The sequence below is a fragment of the Botryllus schlosseri genome, chromosome 11, assembly GCF_051294905.1.
Source record: "Botryllus schlosseri isolate E-star chromosome 11, Bs_hap1, whole genome shotgun sequence".
Taxonomy (NCBI): Eukaryota; Metazoa; Chordata; class Ascidiacea; order Stolidobranchia; family Styelidae; genus Botryllus; species Botryllus schlosseri.
Window position 1 is genome coordinate 17,987,515 of NC_137246.1, and position 19,264 is coordinate 18,006,778.

At 41.8% G+C, this 19,264-nt stretch overlaps 1 protein-coding gene across 1 annotated transcript; it reads left to right on the plus strand.

Annotated features, from left to right (window-relative positions):
• The first annotated feature begins 403 nt into the window (after nucleotides 1-403).
• Nucleotides 404-9,512, plus strand: LOC145449463 (transmembrane protein 120B-like). Its single transcript, XM_080327828.1, has 11 exons — nucleotides 404-607; nucleotides 1,402-1,520; nucleotides 1,628-1,729; nucleotides 1,829-1,888; nucleotides 1,949-2,134; nucleotides 2,354-2,419; nucleotides 3,193-3,265; nucleotides 3,754-3,835; nucleotides 3,903-3,967; nucleotides 8,938-9,006; nucleotides 9,077-9,512. The coding sequence occupies exons 1-11, from the start codon at nucleotides 515-517 to the stop codon at nucleotides 9,188-9,190; spliced, it is 1,029 nt and encodes a 342-aa protein (XP_080183954.1). The 5' UTR covers nucleotides 404-514; the 3' UTR covers nucleotides 9,191-9,512.
• The last annotated feature ends 9,752 nt before the right edge of the window (nucleotides 9,513-19,264 follow it).

Sequence of the window (19,264 nt, forward strand, 5' to 3'; positions counted from 1 at the left end):
TCATGACAGTTTAGTTAGCTGACATTGCGCGCACACCTGGTTCAATTATCCAAACAAGCCAATTCTAATATTTTTTCATTAGCCCGGATGACAGTGTTCATTTGCTGGCTAGGCGGTGGGGTTATACTCAAAGCATAGCTATGCCCAAAGGTTGACAGTAGCCAAGGAAATACGTTGCAAACGACTAATAATGTCACACATAGCCAGTGATATCACATACAGAAATCATACACAAATGTGCGGGATATTGTTTCAAAAAATATATAGATCTTACGACACGAAACCGGTAATTATAAGAAATAGACTAGTAACGCAACAAATCTCAGCTCATTACAATCTTGACTCGTGAGCTCTGTCGATCGTGACATTGCGCAATATTGCGTATGAACGCTGCGATTTTAGTGCATTCGACTTCAGTTCATATGCTTCGCTGGTAGATTGCTGCTGCGTTGTTGTTGGTTGCGTTGCACCGCTGGTCAGTTTGTTTTTGAGTAGTTGTAGGCTTAGTTGGAGAATGGAGGTTGCTCGCAGAACAGGGGAATCTATAACGTTTGACACCTGCAAAGAAGAGTGGGATGATGTAGAAAAACAATATAATGATTTTGAGGTTAGTATCAAAACTGAGGCATGTTCAGTACTGTGTACATTTTAAGTGTAATGTAAGAATTGCCAACTAGCACTATTATTTGTAACAGGCGATGGCAAAAATGAGAATGATCAAATAAGCAGAACCTGATATCAACATGTATATCAACATAGAAATAACACATTGCACAAATCAACAGTTGTTTCTGTGGCAATTTCATGAAACATTAAACTTACGATTTTCTGCACTCATAATGATCTTTCTTTCTTGTAACAAAGCCAAATTAACGTAGTATCATACACAAAAATGTTTCTATGGTAAATTCTGTTGGTAATAAATTGTTGAATGTTTCCATATTAATAACAGAGAATATTGTTTTGATGAATGTGAGCATAGAATTCGCTAGCTGAATGTTGTTTACTCACTGTAGTGTATAGTTGGTGTGCACAGTCTATATGTCTCTGCCTCTATTCTATCGATGATAAATAAATCAGCCCTGTACTGCAATGGTTTTATACCAGCAAAAATGTTTTACGAAGTTTCAATGCTCCCAGTTGATTTATTAATTACATAATCAAATATTTGGCTTCTGTAAAATAATATATTTAGCAGCCAGCCTGGCCTGAGGTATTTTAAGTAGACTTTTGCAGCCATATCATAACATCTAATCTCAATCGTTCATGCTAAACATAGTACTCAGCCTTTCCTTTTTCATATTTCCGCAGTGCCTCCCTTGCAATTTGATGACATATGTAATTCAAGAGTCGTGGTGTTTTGGTGTTAACGCCTCAATGAATATATATTATTGTGTTCAGGCAAAACATGCATCATATCAGCAAGTCGCCGAGAAATACTTTTCCCAAAGAAACGGATGTGCTGCACAAGTGCAACGTTTGCAGAAGAAATTGGATGGTTTGTCCAGTGGTCTCAAGAGGTAAAAAGCGAATCCATGTCGATCGTTGTCTTGCGGTGTATCGTTCTGATAAAATTGTTGGGCCTAATAAACTGAACTGATCTGAAGTTATTTCTTCATTTACCAAGCTGTGCGGCAGATCCTGCAGCCAAAGCAGAATTGTTGTCGCTTGTTGAAGAAAAGCAGAAAGCCCTTAATCGAGCCAAGAATTATTTGCCTCGTAAGAACGGGTAAGATGACAGTCAAATCTGTAAGCAAGCCGATGCTTATGTGTTTTGTAGTCCGATATTGATAAGTTCTATTTTGTGTTATGCAATCCAATGTTTCAGATTTTATCTCGGACTTATTGTCGGTCAAGTGAATGTGTCTTTCGACAGCCAACAGGAGAAGTAAGTTTTCCTTGAGAATTGCCGAAATCTATTTTCGAACGTGAAAACTCGATTTCACAGGTACAAGTATAAGGACGAATACGAGAAGTTCAAATTGAATTGTACCATCTTCACGTTGATAGCGTCTGTCCTGAATTATTTTGTTCTTCACAACCGGATAGCGGACGCGTGCTTGAGTTTTTTCCTACTGTGGTACTACTGCACTTTGACTGTACGAGAGAGTATATTGATAGCTAATGGATCTAGGTGAGTCAGAAATCAAATTGGGTGGATGGATGAGTATACAGCCAATTATAATAGGTTAGAATGGATATTTTGATTGTAAGACGATCACAATCTGATGGCATCGATAATATATTGATGATATGTATATTGTGTAAGTCGTTTAATAGTTTGACCTTTGGGACAAACTACTTTTGTGCCACGGTCCTCAACTGGTCGAAGCTAAATCAATTTTACTTCCAGGATCAAAGGTTGGTGGGTGATGCATCATTATGTTGCTGTGATGCTGTCTGGTATATTTGTAATCTGGTGAGTTTATAATTCCTGATACAGTAAAGGGTGATTTGTGACAACCAGGTGAATGATCATCGCGTACGAAATAGGCATTAGTGCAAAAGCTTCTGTTGCCTTTAATGTAGGCTTACCATAAGTCCTCTTTTAAGAGGATTTGTCCTCTTTTTTGACTTTTTTGAAAGTGTCCTCGGAGGACGCCCTTTTGTCCTCTTTTTTGAGATTTTGTCCTCTTTTTTGAAAATTTAGGTCAGATTTAGATCAAATTGCGAGCGATATGCCGCAAATTAGCCGTGAAGTGACGCTCCGGCGGGTATTTCGGAGGGAAAAGCGGTGATTATAGCTCTGAGCGAAAAGAATACTTTTTTTTTTTTGTCATCCACCTGGCAATGTGGAGAGAAAAACGTTATTTTGAGCTGTGAGCGGAAGTGATGACCTTTTTTTTTTTTAGTCAACCGATCACGAAGTGGGAAAATTTACCGGTTTTTGAGAATTCTTCTCCAGTTTTGCATGTCTGAAATTTCTGAAAAAGTGTCCTCTTTTTACATTTCCAAAATATGGTAAGCCTACTTTAATGTATTGGGGTTACATATTGAAGTATCATTTCTCAACTAAAAACCGATGCGTATAGATTTAATAACTATGTCACAATGCGTACCCGTATATTTGGAGTCCTGAGTGAGACACCAAAACCATGTATTTCTGACAGTGTGCACGAGTACTTCACGTTGCTGCATACCCTCCGCATATCTGTTCATGCCTTCATTGAACACACATGTTTCTCTATTCAGGGAAGAGGGCCCTTCTTATCAAGAGTTCAGAAGCACTTTCATGGCATTTTCCATCTATCAAAGTTTTATCCAGGTGAATGATACAATGTTTCTTGAAACTGATCTACCGAAACGGTCTGCACAACGCTGTTCCGTATGCTACTTACATCAGTGATGGGATGACTTGACTTGAGTCACTGCCCTAATGTGACTCGGATTCAATATTAAATGACTCGAATACTCTACTCTGCAAAGAATTTTGAACCTCTCAGTCGGACTGAAAAGTAACCACGTCATCATTACCAATCTTCAATTTGGAAATTACATGGCATCAAGCCTTGCATTTGCACATTAACTGGGACGGCTCTCTCTGAAAACTTGTAATTCACTCAGAATCGGACTGTTTGAGATGACTTGATTTGACTCTCACCTGAACTTCAAAAATCTTTGAAATTTCTTACGACTTACGACTTGAAGGTAGTGACTTGATACCATCCCACCAATTTTTTAAACTCTTGCAGAGTAGCGAAGCGACTACTAGATTAGATCTTGGTGGTGCTTATTGGGAGAATTTTTTTGCAGCTACTTCAATACTATTATCAGACCGGTTGTCTTTATCGGTTAAGAGCCCTTGGGGAGCGCGATCATATGGATATCACCATTGGTATTGTACTGGACTTGTCTTGATAACGAATAATCCCGTGTTTCATCACTTTTTCATCTATTTTTAGAGGGTTTTCACTCTTGGATGTGGAAAGGCTTAACGTTTCTACTGCCCTTTCTCTTTCTTGGACATGTAAGTATGAAAATTTCAGACGCCCATCATTTCCTATGCTTAGTATGTGGCAGAGCAGGTCAGTAACGAATTACAACTACTTTTTGAAGTACTCAAGTAGTTTTCTGCTACTTGGGTACTTACTCAAGTAAATATAATTTCCCGCTACTTCTACTTCATAATATTTTGTGATCTACTTACTTACTTTTCGCTATTTTGAGTTTGTCACATAGAAGTACTTTAATCCTCCAATCAGAAAGATAGCCTGAGGAATTTCGGGGCTGTTTACACGGAGTATCAACATTTAATTTTCATAAAAGTTAGGTAAAGCCCAGAATTTCGGTCGAATATGATTTTACCAACGTATTGGTGAATGTAATTAGGTAGTGGGTTGTGCGGTCCGGTTCACACCGCATTGTCGCCCACATGAAGTATTTCATCACAGTAAATATGGCCCATCATAGCGTTGGAAACTACCATTTCGCAATCTAGCATTTATCTATCATATTCTAATCTAGCAGCCCATGGAGTGTCCTAATCTGGAAAAGTGGACTCCGACTTTTTCTTAGCTTTACACCTGTTTTAGCAGACCACTGTTGGAACTTTCTGGACAAAAGACATGAAATATATATTCTGCTTTTTAGAAGTAGTATCTATATTTCTCTTTCAATTCCCAGTATCAAACTTTGAGTTCTAATTAGTGTCAGTTCTTTCATAGGCGCCGACTTTTATTTTTTACGAGGTGGCGAAGTCTTGTGACGTCATAATTGTTCCGTGTCGATGACGTCATCGTCGCACTAAAACGCACTTTCCTACATGCCGCTGGTGTACGTGCAGAGTACCAATCACTGATTGATTGATTGATCAGCGTTAACCATTTGCGTTTTACGTTACGTTTTAATATCGACTCTGCACTCATTATTATCAAACCATGCAGTCAAGTTATCAAGTGGAATCTTAAAACGGTACGATCATTCGTCCGACGATGCATACGATGCATTCCATCAGGCGGAATGCATCGAACAAAATCAGAATTTACGTCACTAAAAATTTGAAGTTGCATCAATGTTATCAACGCGCAATGCGTCGTGTGAGTAACCAGTAACCACGCACTAGGCTGGCAAGTTCGCAGGTAACACACGACAACTCTAGAATATGAGGTTTCAAACCGACAATAATGATGATTACAAACGTGAAATCGCGCAGCTAATCAGTGCGGTTTCTGGCTTCACATTGAGATGCTCGCATCGCGGCAATTGTTTGCAGATTAAAACAGGGATTTTGGCGGCATTGGTGCATTTCCCGATTTACGTTAGCTAAGCATTTTTGGAGAACATCCAGGCGCGAAACCCGTCCTTAAACGCGAAACCACGCCCTTTTCAAATGAGCGCTCGGACGGTAATACTCGGTTGCAGTTCAGTCGTATTATCAGTGCTACGCGCGGCCAATTCATGAAAGGCGTTTCGACAATAAGCGAGATTCGTCCAAACGCATTGCACTGCACAAAGTAACGCGACACGATCTCCCGCTGAGATAATTGCGAAATTAGGTCATTCATTGCCCCGCGCTCGGCAATTGTTGGTAGCCTGATTTATCGCGTCACCTACAAGCCTAATTCCGCTGGCTTGAATAATCGCATCTGCAATAGGCCCGGTGCGCACGATATCATCGTTGGCTTACAAAATCGCATCTGCATTGGCTTGGTGCACACGAGATCATCACTGGCCTACACAATCGCATCTGCAATAGGCCTAGTACGAAAGATATCGCTAGCCTAACTACCGCGTCTCGGGCCTACCATGCTTTGGCTCCTACTTCCCGATGGCGATAGCTTGGATAAAATGCCGTTAAGTGTATGCTGATTAGCGATTGTGGTTAAAGAGTGACTTCGCGAAACTGAATGACATCGAATGTCCGCAAACATGTGCAACGCGTGCGTACATGCGTAATTGATTTCCGCTAATACTTGAACATAACCATCAGAAGCTGTGATAAGGCTTGAGTTATGAAAGAGGAAAGGTTTGAACCACCTGAAATCGGCGTCATTGTAGCACATATTCCAAAAAACTCGTACATTTTGACTTGCGCAAATCGTCGCCAACGCTACATAAGACGTAGGACGCATTGATAAGCGCGCGTATTTATTTATTCACGACCGATCAGGGAGTCGCTAATTAACAGCACTTCCGGACTCGTCGACAAGCTTATCATACGAGTATGCCGTATAATCATCAACACGATGATATCGTGCACACCAGGAAAAAGCCGCCAATGCAGATGCGATTGCGCAGACAAGCGATGATATAGTTTGAACTGGGCCTATTGCAGATGCGATTGTACAAGCCAGCGGAATCAGGCTTGTTCGAGATGCGATAAATCAGGCTGGCGACGATTGCCACGCACACGGCAATGACTGACCTAATTTCGCGACCACGTCAGCGTGATGTCATCACAGACTCTTCGCGCTGATTGAAAACTTGCCTCTCGCAAATTGGCCGCACGGAACAATGATAACACAATTACTGAATTACTGAATATTGGAGTTAAAATGGTCATTTCAAAATCAAGGGGTTTCGCGTTACAAACAGAGGGATTCGAACCCCCTGGCTACGCGCATGGTACACGCGCGTATAAATAACGAAGACGACTCTAAGGAGGTCGCATCGATGCGCCTGATTACTAATTACTGGTCACAAACAACTTGGGCGTTTGAGCATTTCGTACGAGGTGGCCGCCACCTCGTAATAATGGTGACGAGGTGGCGCAGCCACCTTGTAAGTCGGCGCCTATGAGTTCTTTTGTCTGGAGAACATACATGTTGCAGTATAAAAGCAAGTGTAGAAATGCCTCTATTTTCCGAAAATAAAGCTACACTATATGTCTTTTTGTCTTCGCGGACCCCGTTTGGACCTTCATGGACCCCCGCAGACCCGCAAAGTTTTAGTTCAAATTTAGTTCTATTATCATGCACTCGTCATATGTCCTGCGCAAATATAAACTGTAGGCTAGTGATAAACAGCATCAAAATGAACATTCTTGAAAATAAATTCATAGCCTACTATTTATGTTGAAATTGAGAAGACTTTTATTATTTCGAAGCGAATTCTGTAGCTACATTTCTTGAAATCCGTGGTCGTGTGTTGAAAATCTCCTCCGCTTATTTGATATGAACTAGTGCTGAATATCCATTTCTACAGAGATAGGTGGTAACATTGACATATAACGTCCACCATACTTATTTCAATCTCGCAGCTCATTGTTCTGGAATAGCGGTTACGTATATAACAGGAGAATATGGATTTTTGCTTACAATTTTTTTCCAAAACCACAACAAAACATCTCTAAACAGCAATATGTTTGTATCAGTAGTTTATTGGCATGCAATTAAAATGAGTTTGCACAGTTGAATATTTCATCTCAGACTGCCGTTATGTTTATGTGATTTCTGAAGTTATAGCAGTTATGAAGCGAAACTGCCTCGTGATTCCTTTAATTTAAAAAAAGCATAATTAGGTTATAAACCATTCTGCAAATTTGGAGGTCTCGCGGACCCCCTGAAAATGCTTAGCGGACCCACGGTTGAGAACCACTGCTATATGGCATTGTTACGATCAGCCATATTTTATTAACGTTTACTTATCGCGCAAAGTGTTGACACCGTATCCGACATGACTTCCACGTGTTGCTCTTCGACCAAGCTACGGGCCTATAATATGGGAGAGGGCGCCATACCATGATATTTTATAATTCGGGGTGTTCGAATGCACATATGCATTCCCATATTAATGCTATCATTTTCATCCCATGATGCGGACGAATGCTTATGCTGTTGAAAATTTATACCTCCTGGGATGCATCAATATGAATGAAGCTCTGCATCTTTCGTATAGCTCAGTGGTTCCCAACCTTTTTCGACCCATCCCACCTTTTCAAGCTCAACACCGATCATCGCCCCCCAAATTTTGTGTACCGAAAATTGGGCATACAAACTATAGTCACCAGAGGGTCGACTTTTCGGCTCGAAGCCTAATTTGGCACTTTTGTAACTAAGTTTCCGTGGGTTGACTAAAAAAAAAGGTCAGCGTCATCGCCCCCTTCGATATTTTCGCCCCCCGTCGCCCCCTTTGTCCATTTTCGCCCCCCTATCGCCCCCGTCGTCATTTTCTCCCCCCGTAGACCGCCAAATCGACCCCTGGGGGGCGATATCGCCCACGTTGGGAACCACTGGTATAGCTCAATTTGCAGCTTCTGACAGTATATTATGCAAACTAATTACGATCGTTTTCATAACTACTTACTTACTTGAGTAGATTTGAAGTCAATCAATTCTACTTCAAGCAGTTTTAGGCTGCTTTTAAAAGTACTACTTCTACTCGTACTTAAATAGATTTTTGCCTCGCTACTTCTACTTGAGTAGCTTTCTTGACTACTTTGACCACATCTGGTGTGTGGCCAGGTTAAGCATGCCTAGTCTTCAAGTTGCCTGCAGAACTTTTAATAGGGAGGGCGTAGTGGTATTTTGAACCATGATTTTGTCACAGTTTCGAAGTGCGATAGCAGAAGCATAAATTGAGCAGGTCCGGGTGCAAACTTGATTATATCTCTTAACAGGATTGTAGACTCTTGTCATAAATATAACCACTAGGTGGAATTATTCTCACCTTGAATTGGCATTGAGTATGCCTTAACTATTTGGGCAGCTGTTACCAACTTTATGCCATCTCATCATCATCATCATTGGTTCATTAGCAATTTTATCAGTTCAATACACCACAAAAAATGCGATACAATGAAAAGAAAGGAAGATGTCGAAGCGACTAGGAGTTGTCTATGGTCTCATCCGAGTAAGCGGTATATTATAAAAGCGTAGAAGTCAGCCGTGCTACAAGTCGGCAGCTACGGAATAAAAATGAAGCAAATTGGCCTGGTGTAAATTACCATAGTTGTAGACAAACAACAACAACCAACTTTATGCATTCTGTCGTTTGCAGTTTTGGCAGCTTTACAACGCGTACGCTTTGACGCGACTGTCTTTCAAGTACATGTTCGTGGATTGGCAGGTGAACAGTGATGCTTGCAAATCCAACTTTATGAACCTCATTCGATTCACATATTTTCGTATTGCTATAGGTTCCGGCGATCGCGGTGCTATTTTTCGTTATGTTCTGTGGAAACTTTTTTACGACGATTTCTGTCGTGTACCACAAAGTGAAGAGCAGATCGACCAAGTCGAAGAACCAATGATCTGGATATCGTCAGTCGATTCCAAATTTCAATCCGCCCTACATGGATTGTTATACGTAATTTGCCGCAAAAATGATTTCGAACCTTTACTGGTTGAGCTTACTACGAATATTCGCGCTCGCGTTGAGCAGTGTTACGCAATGGAGTTGAACGAGCTCGAGTAGTGTACAGTGCGCACTCAGTCGTCACGATTTTCGTAATTAACGAACGCTATGGTTTCGTCATAGTTTCGTCCCTGTTGTAATCTTGCTAAATTCGTTATTCGTCTTTATGCGAAATTCCTGTTGGTTTCGTTCCGAGTAAAACACACATGATGACGGTGGGAACGCTCTCGTGTAAGTGATGTCCCTGGAGAACTGAAAAATGAGCAATGTTAGTAAACTATTTTCTGTAGACAGCAGATGTCAGCGTCGTGACTAGAAAAAAAACGCACATAAAGTTTGGCTGCGCACTGCGCAGCGGTGCTCACCTGCAGCAGTAAACAAAACCCTGTGGCGCTACGTGTTTGGCATTTATGAACGAGCATATCGCGTCAGATAAGAGCTGATGGAGTTGGCGCTATCTTACAAAGTTTCATCAAGGTCGTGGACTACTGTCCGGCGCAGGGCGTGGTATGAAAATATTTCCCATACATTTCATACTTAGGCAATTTTGCCAGACCCTTCACAATGATCCAACTTCCAATTTGCCAAATCGATTGCATAATGCATGCCTCAGAAAATCGTTCACTGACAGGTCTATGTTCATTGTTCACATCTGAAAGTGCGACTCAGACTCCACCCACACCTGTCGACATCTATTTGAAGACAAACAAGTTGTACAACTCGCATATGAAGCAAAATAATAATAATAATGATTATTCCAATCTAAATATCATAAAAACGAATTATATTCGACCCCTGTCTCGTTTCAGATTATACATTTCGCTTATTGTAGCTTCCACTTCGTAAACTTCGAAGAGGGGTTTTAACCTGACTCTGTGAATGTAGCAGTTACATGAATATATATATATCAATTTGTTGAACTTGGAAGTAATTTATTTCCTGCACTTTGCCAGGATGATCACCACGCAACATCTTGACGTAAAAGCCTTATTGTAAATAACATATGTAGCCTGTCTCGGAGCAAGGTTACGCCGTGCCTGCCTTCAACACGCATTGTAAGTGTAACTTCATTAAATCTGGTTATCTCTGATAGAAGAATGGACAGTTGGACACCCGGGTGTTGGCTAATTAAGCTAACGAGTATGACCCACTCATTGGCGGGGGAATTGGACATTGGATCCGCTGTCGCAAAATCCCTAATGATTGTAGCGGTGTAAGATTGCATTGTAAGATATATATTATAATGCCAGTGGTTCCCAACCTTTTCCCACCTACGTACCATTTCGAGGTATTATATGCATGTGCTCGCGTAGCCTACCACCTACATAAGTTACGCTCGCCAACTGCGGTCAGAAATGCTTCCACGGTGTTGAGCTGCCGAAGGCAGCGAAACTGAAAATAAACTGCCCATTTTAAGGCACAGTGTATGATTTATGTAGTGGATCTATTTGGAATTCTTGTGTTCATGTATATTAAAACGTGATTTGGTTAGGTAGAATCCCAGTGCTATACGACTAGATCTCTTTCCCGTAGGCCGTCACTGGTGGGATTGCCCCTACCCACGATGACGAGGCTTCAAAACACTCAAAATCAACCCCACTTAAACTGATAACTCCCTCCGGTCGAAAAAAAACAGAATCTACTCGCGTACCACCTGGAAGACCTTTACGTAGCCTATACCACTAGTGGTTCGCGTACCACAGGTTGGAAACCGCTGTTCTAATGGGACAATACATTTGTTTCATGTGATTTTGTAGATAATATCTCCATATTACTATAGGGTTCTGGTTCTAGAAATCCTTGGTTCTGGTTTAAATCAGTGCGATTTATTTCAGGTTTTTACCCCTGATTTTTTATTTTAATTCCACCCCGCTGATTTTATTGATTTCTTTGCGTCTGTTATACCTTCTGGAGAGATGCATGAATAATGAATATGGTTTATTATTGGAAACCATGTGCATTGTTCATAAACCGAACATAGCCTACTTTTTCCCATCCAGAGACCACTTCAGATGTCATCAATGATATACTTATGATACATATGCTAGTGCTATTAGGGCTGATCAAAATCTAGTACCATAGGGATTCTATTATTATGAATCGAACATAAAGTATAGAGTTGCCATACGTCCGGAATTTCCCGGACGTGTCCGGAATTTCACTGTTTAAACTGCGTCCGGGAGGAACTTTTAAAATATGCCTAAATGTCCGGAATTTTTAAGGTTTGAAAAAGGATCAAAATGTTTTCGTAAATCAACAGAAACGATATTATTTTAGGCAGATTTATGTCACTTGAAATTTGTCTTCGCGCCGTGCGCGATTTAGTGTCACATTCATTGATTTTAATATGTGAATCACCACCCTCGCAAAACAAGCAATTTTTTTTTAAATAACCATCATTTACTGAGATGAGTCTACTTGTAATCGCAATTATAGGAGAACGGAATATTGCTGGGGTCGGTGAAGGCCATGATTCAGATGCTTTAGTCAACGCTCTTGGCTATTGGGGTCGTTTGTCTTTATTCTGGGGTTCGCGAAGGTGTTGAACGTAATCAGCTTCCAAAATCTGCCGTGAGTAAGTCTGGGCAAAAGTGCTGACCGTTTTGCAGTAATCAGCTTATAAAATTCTGATTATCAAAACATTTTCAAATTAGAAATGGAGTCGCGACCATGAAAGGTTGAAAACCACCGGATGTGCAACCTGTTTGTGCGGATCTGCATTGGGCTCATGAATAGTCTTATCCGTTGCAGAAGGATGTGTCGTCTGATACCTGCTAGAGTTGTAACCTGAGTCCCAGGCAATGTTCCCTCTAATTTTTAATGGGTCTGCGCGCACTCACCAAATCACTGCGCAGGACCTTGTAAAACAGTGCGTATAACGACTAAAACAACGGTAATCACTTCAGATTTTTTGTGCGCAACTTAGATTTTCAGCGCGCAGAGACCGTGAAAGTACTGCGCATTTGCGCACGTGCGCAGCTTAGAGGGAACATTGGTCCCAGGTAATGTGTGGCTGGGTGAATATACTTAGCTCGTGGGTAGTAAGACGCACGTTCCTGCGTTAAGTCCTTGATCTGACAACTTCAACGTGAATGCAACGACAGTGTTGCCTCAGATAGATATATTGGTCGAATATGCATGCAATATACAGTAGGATATCGCAGATGAGTCTTGTTTGTAATTGAAATGCACGAGCTGATAAATGGTAAGTCACGTGGTAGCTACTTCTACTTTGTAATATTTTGTGGTCGACTTACATACTTTTCGCTATTTTCAGTTTGTCAAGTAGAAGTAGTTTAATCCACCAATCAGGAAGATAGCCTGAGCAATTTCGGGGCTGTTTTCACGGATTATCAACATTTAACTTTCATAAAAGTTGAGTAATGTCCAGAATTTTCGTCGCGCTCCGCGCTCAGTGGATACGGCGTATGGATACGGTGTATGATTCCACAAAAGTATCGGTCAATATAATTTAGGCAGCGGGTTGACGTGGTTCTGCTCACACCGGATTGTCGCCCTTCGCCCATATGAAATATTTCATCACAGTTACATATGGCTCATCATAACATTTGAAACCGATGTGTCGCAATCTAGCATTTACTTATCATATCGTAATCTAGCAGTCCATGGCGCGTCCTAATCTGGAAAAAAAGACGCTGAATATTTTTTAGTTTCAGAGCTGTTTTAGCATAGCACCTTTGAAACTTTTTGGAGTAAAGACATAAAATACATTTTCCGCTTTTAGAAGTAGGATTTATATTTTACTTTCAGTTCCCCATATCATATACTTTAAGTTCTAATTACTATCAGTTCTTTTGTTTGGATAACATGTTGAAATATAAAAGCAAGTGTAGTAAATGCCTTTAATTTCCATATTTCTTGTTAACGTTTACGTTAACGCAAAGTGTTTACACCGTATCCTGTACAACTTTTCCGTATTGCTCTTCGGCTAAAGTACGGGCCTTATAATATGGTGGAGTGCGCCATACCATAATATTTTTCAAAACTTGCTGCTCGATTAAACAAAGGATTAGTATCGTATTTCCATATCAATACTATCATTTTCATCCCATGATGCGGAAAAATGCTTATGCTGTCGAAAATTGAATACCTACTGGTATGCATCAATATGAATCAAGCTCGGCAACTTTCGCATAGCTCAATTTGCACCTTTTGACAATCCATGAGGACAAATTGCGATCGTTTTCACAGCTACCTACTTACTTGAGTAGATTTAAAGTCAGTCAATTCTACTTCAAGTAGTTTGAGGCTGGTTATGGAAGAAGTACTTCTACTCGTACTTGAGTTGGTTTTTTTCGTCGCTACTTCTACTTCTACTTGAGTGGCTTTCTTGACTACTTTGACCACCTCTGGCTTATGCTCATGCTTTTGTAGCGCACTTTATTGCGCACACGATTCAAATGATAATCTCTATTCGTGATGCTAAAATTTCTGCGTCATGTTCTGACAAGATGACTGTAAAGCAGTGCTTTTCAACCTGTGTGACGGTTCGCACTTGCGCGAATGAAAAAAAAATTCACTGCGAATGACAAGCGTGGTGCGAGTGGTGCGAATGAAAATCCGGATGAGTGCGAATGAAAATTGTCCGTGTCTCTCACTTTTTCTGACGCGGATTAATTCAAATCAAGTTAATACGATATTAAGTAGGGTTACCATACGTTTCCCATTTTTTCAAGATTTTCCACCAGTATTCTAAGTTTCAAAATTTTGAAAAAGTATCCTCCTTTCCCGATTCCAAATATGGTAACCCTATATTAAGTACAGTGAGACCGTGACTTTTGTCGTTTGGAAGCAGTTCGAAAAACTTATTGGTAGCTGTGCTTTTCTAGTTCACAAGTGAGGAACACTCTCGATGGGTGTATATTGGAAAGTTTGAGGGAATATTTCCGCGCGAGAGGGTTAAGTCATTGCCCGGATAAAAGAATTAGTGGAATCGGTATCAGCAGTTGCTCGAACTCGGAAACATCCTCCGTGTACGGACCTTGTATGTAATAGTAGCCGATGCCAGTGTTGACATTTTGTATATTTGAATGCAAAATATTGGAATTTCGGCACGTATTCATGTTTGTTAACAGCAGAATTTTGCGTTTATTCAAGTATAACAATTAGCACATTACATCTGTAACAAGTGTTGTTTACTCGTCTACCATACTGTAGCGGACCGCTGGTCCTTTTAATCCAATGTCCCTAGCTAACGCCAGGCATCCGTTATGAAGGAATTGTACTTTGCTTGTATTAGGATTTTAGTATATCATGACAACTTGTAGAACTCTACTATCTCTGCTAGTGTTGCGCAAGCTTTGTAAGCATTGTTACGCCCAACATAGTCCTAGCTAGAGTACTGCCTTTTTCCTGTGACTAGAACTTCACCAACCCGTTCTCATTGGCTAACGCATTACAATCGCATTCATTGTTACGCATTTTCGGGTATATAAACCCACGTTTTCTCTGTGACGGCCCTTGAGATCTGAGATTCACCTCAGCGCCTGACGTACCATCTCTGCTGCAATACGTCCGTACCGAGTGAAACTGTGGGTTAAGAAGTCGCCAACCTAAGACAGCCAGTCGCCAGTCAGCTATCCACTGCTCCAGGCACGACACAGCCTTACTGCCACATGATGCCATCGAGTTCGGTAGCTCACCATGACCACACTGTTACATGTTGCTCTGAGTTCGGTAACTCACAAAGCCTCAGGATATTGCAAGACCCTACGTTCGCCATCGACATCAGGAGCCACGGGATCTTCACCTACACGGTAACCTGTTCATATTTTCGATTGTTGAGAATAGGCTAGGCGCCAGAACAGTTTTTCCAAATAACTTTTGTATTGCGACTGTTTACTCGCCGTTCTCATTTTCAATCCTATCATTACCATTTAACATTGCAGTGTGCACGTGCATATATTTAAACAGTTTCTATGGCTAGTAACGACAATCCAGAGGCCATAACTACAATTCATAACAAAGCTGCTGGCACGAACGTTCCCCTTACGGATTCGCTTGATACTTTAATCTTTTGCATGTTCGCCATTTTCAAGCCTAGTAATTAGGACGGCATGTATAATCTCATTCCTATGTGCTCTCTCTTTGTTTTTTTTCATTTCATTGTTTTCGCCCTAGTTGAACAAACAGTCAGTTTTTTCTAGCAATCACTAATCATCTATTAGCCACGGGATCGTGCCCACTTAACTGCCATATTAAACCTCCCGCTGTTGTCTTATTCTCTCATCGATGCTTAGTATTATCGTGACGTAACCTGGTCGGGTAACTAGCGCTGCCTAAGTACAAGGACTGTCTTTCGAGCTCCGTCTGTTCATAACGCTTGAACTTGGCTCACGACACCTTTTGAGGATCCATCTAGTGCTCTGGGACACTCGGCATATGTTCATTGATTAGTAAGAGTGAACACTCTAGCTCCAAGGACGTCTTCAGATTTCTGCGCGCGCGTGTGACCCCGATCTACCCGCGCACGGCCTGAAAGCAGTCTGGTTATTTTTCTAGTCGTTAAATTTCGCCGCGCCCATTGCGCGGTTTCGGAGTGTCTGCTGGCGGAGACGATGAAACCTGTGTGTAAATGCATCTTCCGTGGGCGAGGGATCAGGGGTCGCATGAAGTCTGTGGAAGGATTCGGTACAGTTCGACTCGCATCTGAATTCATTGAATATTGTCGTGTTCCGGTTATATATGTTCCTTTATCACGCAATAAGAATGTTCACCTTTGCACCTCCTACTTCGCGAACCGGTGTGATGGATGGGTTCCTCTACCACTGACAACACTGCGTATACACATTATACATACAGTGGCCGCTTCTTTACAATATCGGTCGGCACAGTGCTATACCTTCAAAAAAACATGCATCATTATAGCATGACTACCACAGTTACGATTGCACGCGCTACTTCGAATCGTCGTTAGGGTCATCTTCATGCTTTATTAGACGCGTAACACCCTAATTTATTCCATATGGCGAGATTTGTCCTCCGTACGCGACACAAATCGCGAGCACCGCATTTGTCACTCGCATCACTACAGTTAACCACTCATCATCGGTCGATCTGAATCGGGCGAACTGACGGACCACAGCTTCCTGTCCTACGCTGGGCACTGCCTTCACTCCCGTTTATTTCATACCCCCGCCTGGATTGTGGTTATTAGGCTCTGGTAATTGCATTGTTTTACTTTCCGTATGTTCTGTACTTCGTCTAGGCGTAGTAATCGTTAGACCTATTTTTTTTATCACATCATGCTGGCGCCTAGCTTGTTTTCAGCCTACCCGCTCCATTCCCGACCCGGACAACGGTACGCCGCTCATTTGAAGATGACTTCGGATGCTTGGGCCACCAGGATATCCAACTGCGATCGGTCAATCATGGCTACCACTCGAACAGCGTGACACGTGGACACAACCTCTGTTGTTTCGCTCATTCCATTACCGACAGCCGAACGACGCACAGTTCACGGCCCTGTCTCAACACACGACTTCAACAACCAATTCTTACTCCACGTTCGCCTCCAAAAGCTTCGTACGAGCAGATTCCTCCGGGATTTGACATCGACGTACAACGGTCACACCAGTACAGCAGCATACGGCAACGGAGTAACACAACTAGCGCGAATCGCCCGGTTTCGATACCGAGGTCCGAGATTCAACTGTCCACACGCACGCCTCTGTGACGCCACACGCTGGTGGCTCAGTAGTGACACCAACCCCCGATCTAGCCCAGTCCAGCATCCCAGCACGTACCGTCCAGGGTCCCGCATATATTGACTCATTAGTCACTCATCATGGTGACTTTGTACGAACCTTGCCCCCACGCGCGGCGCGATCGATTTAACTATCGTATTGCCACCCCTGCGTGGGTGATTACCCTTTTGTTATTTTGCATAGGCCATTTTTTAGGCTTGTAGTGTGTTGTAATAATATAAAATTCACTCGGTCCATCCATCAATCATTCATAACTGCATGTTTTTGCATTTGTTGTTAGCTTTAAATCCACGCATTTGCCATCTTCCTTCATGACGGATACCGACAACGTTAATTCATTAATTTGACTCTTCCACGTCACCTAGTTCCGCTCCCTCTCAAAGGAGGGTCGGTGTAGCGGACCGCTGGTCCTTTTAATCCAATGTCCCTAGCTAACGCCAGGCATCCGTTATGAAGGAATTGTACTTTGCTTGTATTAGGATTTTAGTATATCATGACAACTTGTAGAACTCTACTATCTCTGCTAGTGTTGCGCAAGCTTTGTAAGCATTGTTACGCCCAACATAGTCCTAGCTAGAGTACTGCCTTTTTCCTGGCATTATAACTTTACCAACCCGTTCTCATTGGCTAACGCATTACAATCACATTCATTGTTACGCATTTTCGGGTATATAAACCCACGTTTCTCTGTGACGGCCCTTGAGATCTGAGATTCACCTCAGCGCCTGACGTACCATCTCTGCTGCAATACATCCGTACCGAGTGAAACTGTGGGTTAAGAAGTCGCCAACCTAAGACAGCCAGTCGCCAGTCAGCTATCTACTGCTCCAGGCACGACACAGCCTTACTGCCACATGATGCCGTCGAGTTCGGTAGCTCACCATGACCACACTGTTACAATACCCACACTAGGGGTGTTCAAAAATGACCCTTTTTCTCCAATCGTACTGGCTACTTGATAAAATTGTTAGGCTACCTAATTTAAGCCTACACACCAAATTTGGTTCAATTCCAGCCAGTAGCAGTGTTGGGATGACTCGAGTCAACTTTTTCGTATGACTTGACTTGACTCGAGTCACTTTGCAGAAATGACTTGACTTGACTTGACTCGGCGCTTCAAAAATGCGGATTGACTCGTGACTCGGAGCAAAATTTACGTGTCAATTTCAAGTCATCAAGTATAAACGGTATCAAATAAATCACTGTATTTTGTGTATGTTCGTATTGTTCGCGATACGCTTGCGTCACTTGTGAAAGTAACCAGGCATTTACTGAATGTACGTTTGAATGATCCTCCATTATTACATCACAAATACATTGATCACAAGCGAAATGACCACAGGTTACGTTTTCGTAGTAGTAGCAGTAGTAGAAGAATAAGAATATAATAGCAACGTGTGCGAAGATTGCCCAGTGATCACCTTTACCAGCCCTCTTTCATGATTTAAATCTGGCGAATATAGTTGATGCGTTTGTTTTCTCACGGATGTGTAGATGGTAGTATATTGCACCATATCAATTTGTTACAACTTCTCGAGGATTCGTGTTCGATACTATTGGCTGATATTAACAGACTGTAGCTTAGCTATACAGTTAGTCACGTAGTTTATTTGCGGTTCTACGTGTGCCTGATAGACACAGCGCCTTCTTGCAAGCATATAAAACTCGAGACTCGAGATGACTCGTGACTCGAAGGTAGTGACTTGATCCCAACACTGGGTAGCCGCATTGCAACAGGAGAAGAAAGTTTCTATATATTACATAAAAATAAATACCAAAAAATTTGAAAATTTTCTGTTCTCTCCATGAAAGTATTAGGTTGTCTATAGAAACGATGTTCGCCATATTTGGTTCAATTCCAACCAGTGGAAGCGGAGTTATTGCCGTCGAAAAATTTGGATTATAAATAGTATTTACGGTGACTAATTCTTTAATTATTTATTATAGTGGTGCCCACCGTAAATACTACTTTAAAGGAATGGAAAGGACGTAGTTTATTTTTGTCCTTGATGTTTATGCCGCATATACACCGACTCATGATACACATACATGCGATCTGTGCATATGCATACCATGAGTGCATGATGCCGCTGAACAAGGAAGTGCAGATATAGCCTTTGCGGCTTTTTAAGCCATGCACCACCCCTCCATGCTATCCCAGTAATGCATGAGCGCCAAGCAGGGAAGTCATGGACACCAGTGTTACTAATCAGGTCTTTGGTCTGACCCGGCCGGGGATGGAA

Coding starts and splice junctions, on each gene's coding strand:
- LOC145449463 (XM_080327828.1), top strand. CDS start 515: ATGGAGGTTGCTCGCAGAACAGGGGAATCTATAACGTTTGACACCTGC. Junction 608..1,401: donor AACAATATAATGATTTTGAG/GTTAGTATCAAA, acceptor TATTGTGTTCAG/GCAAAACATGCATCATATCA. Junction 2,135..2,353: donor TTGATAGCTAATGGATCTAG/GTGAGTCAGAAA, acceptor TTTTACTTCCAG/GATCAAAGGTTGGTGGGTGA.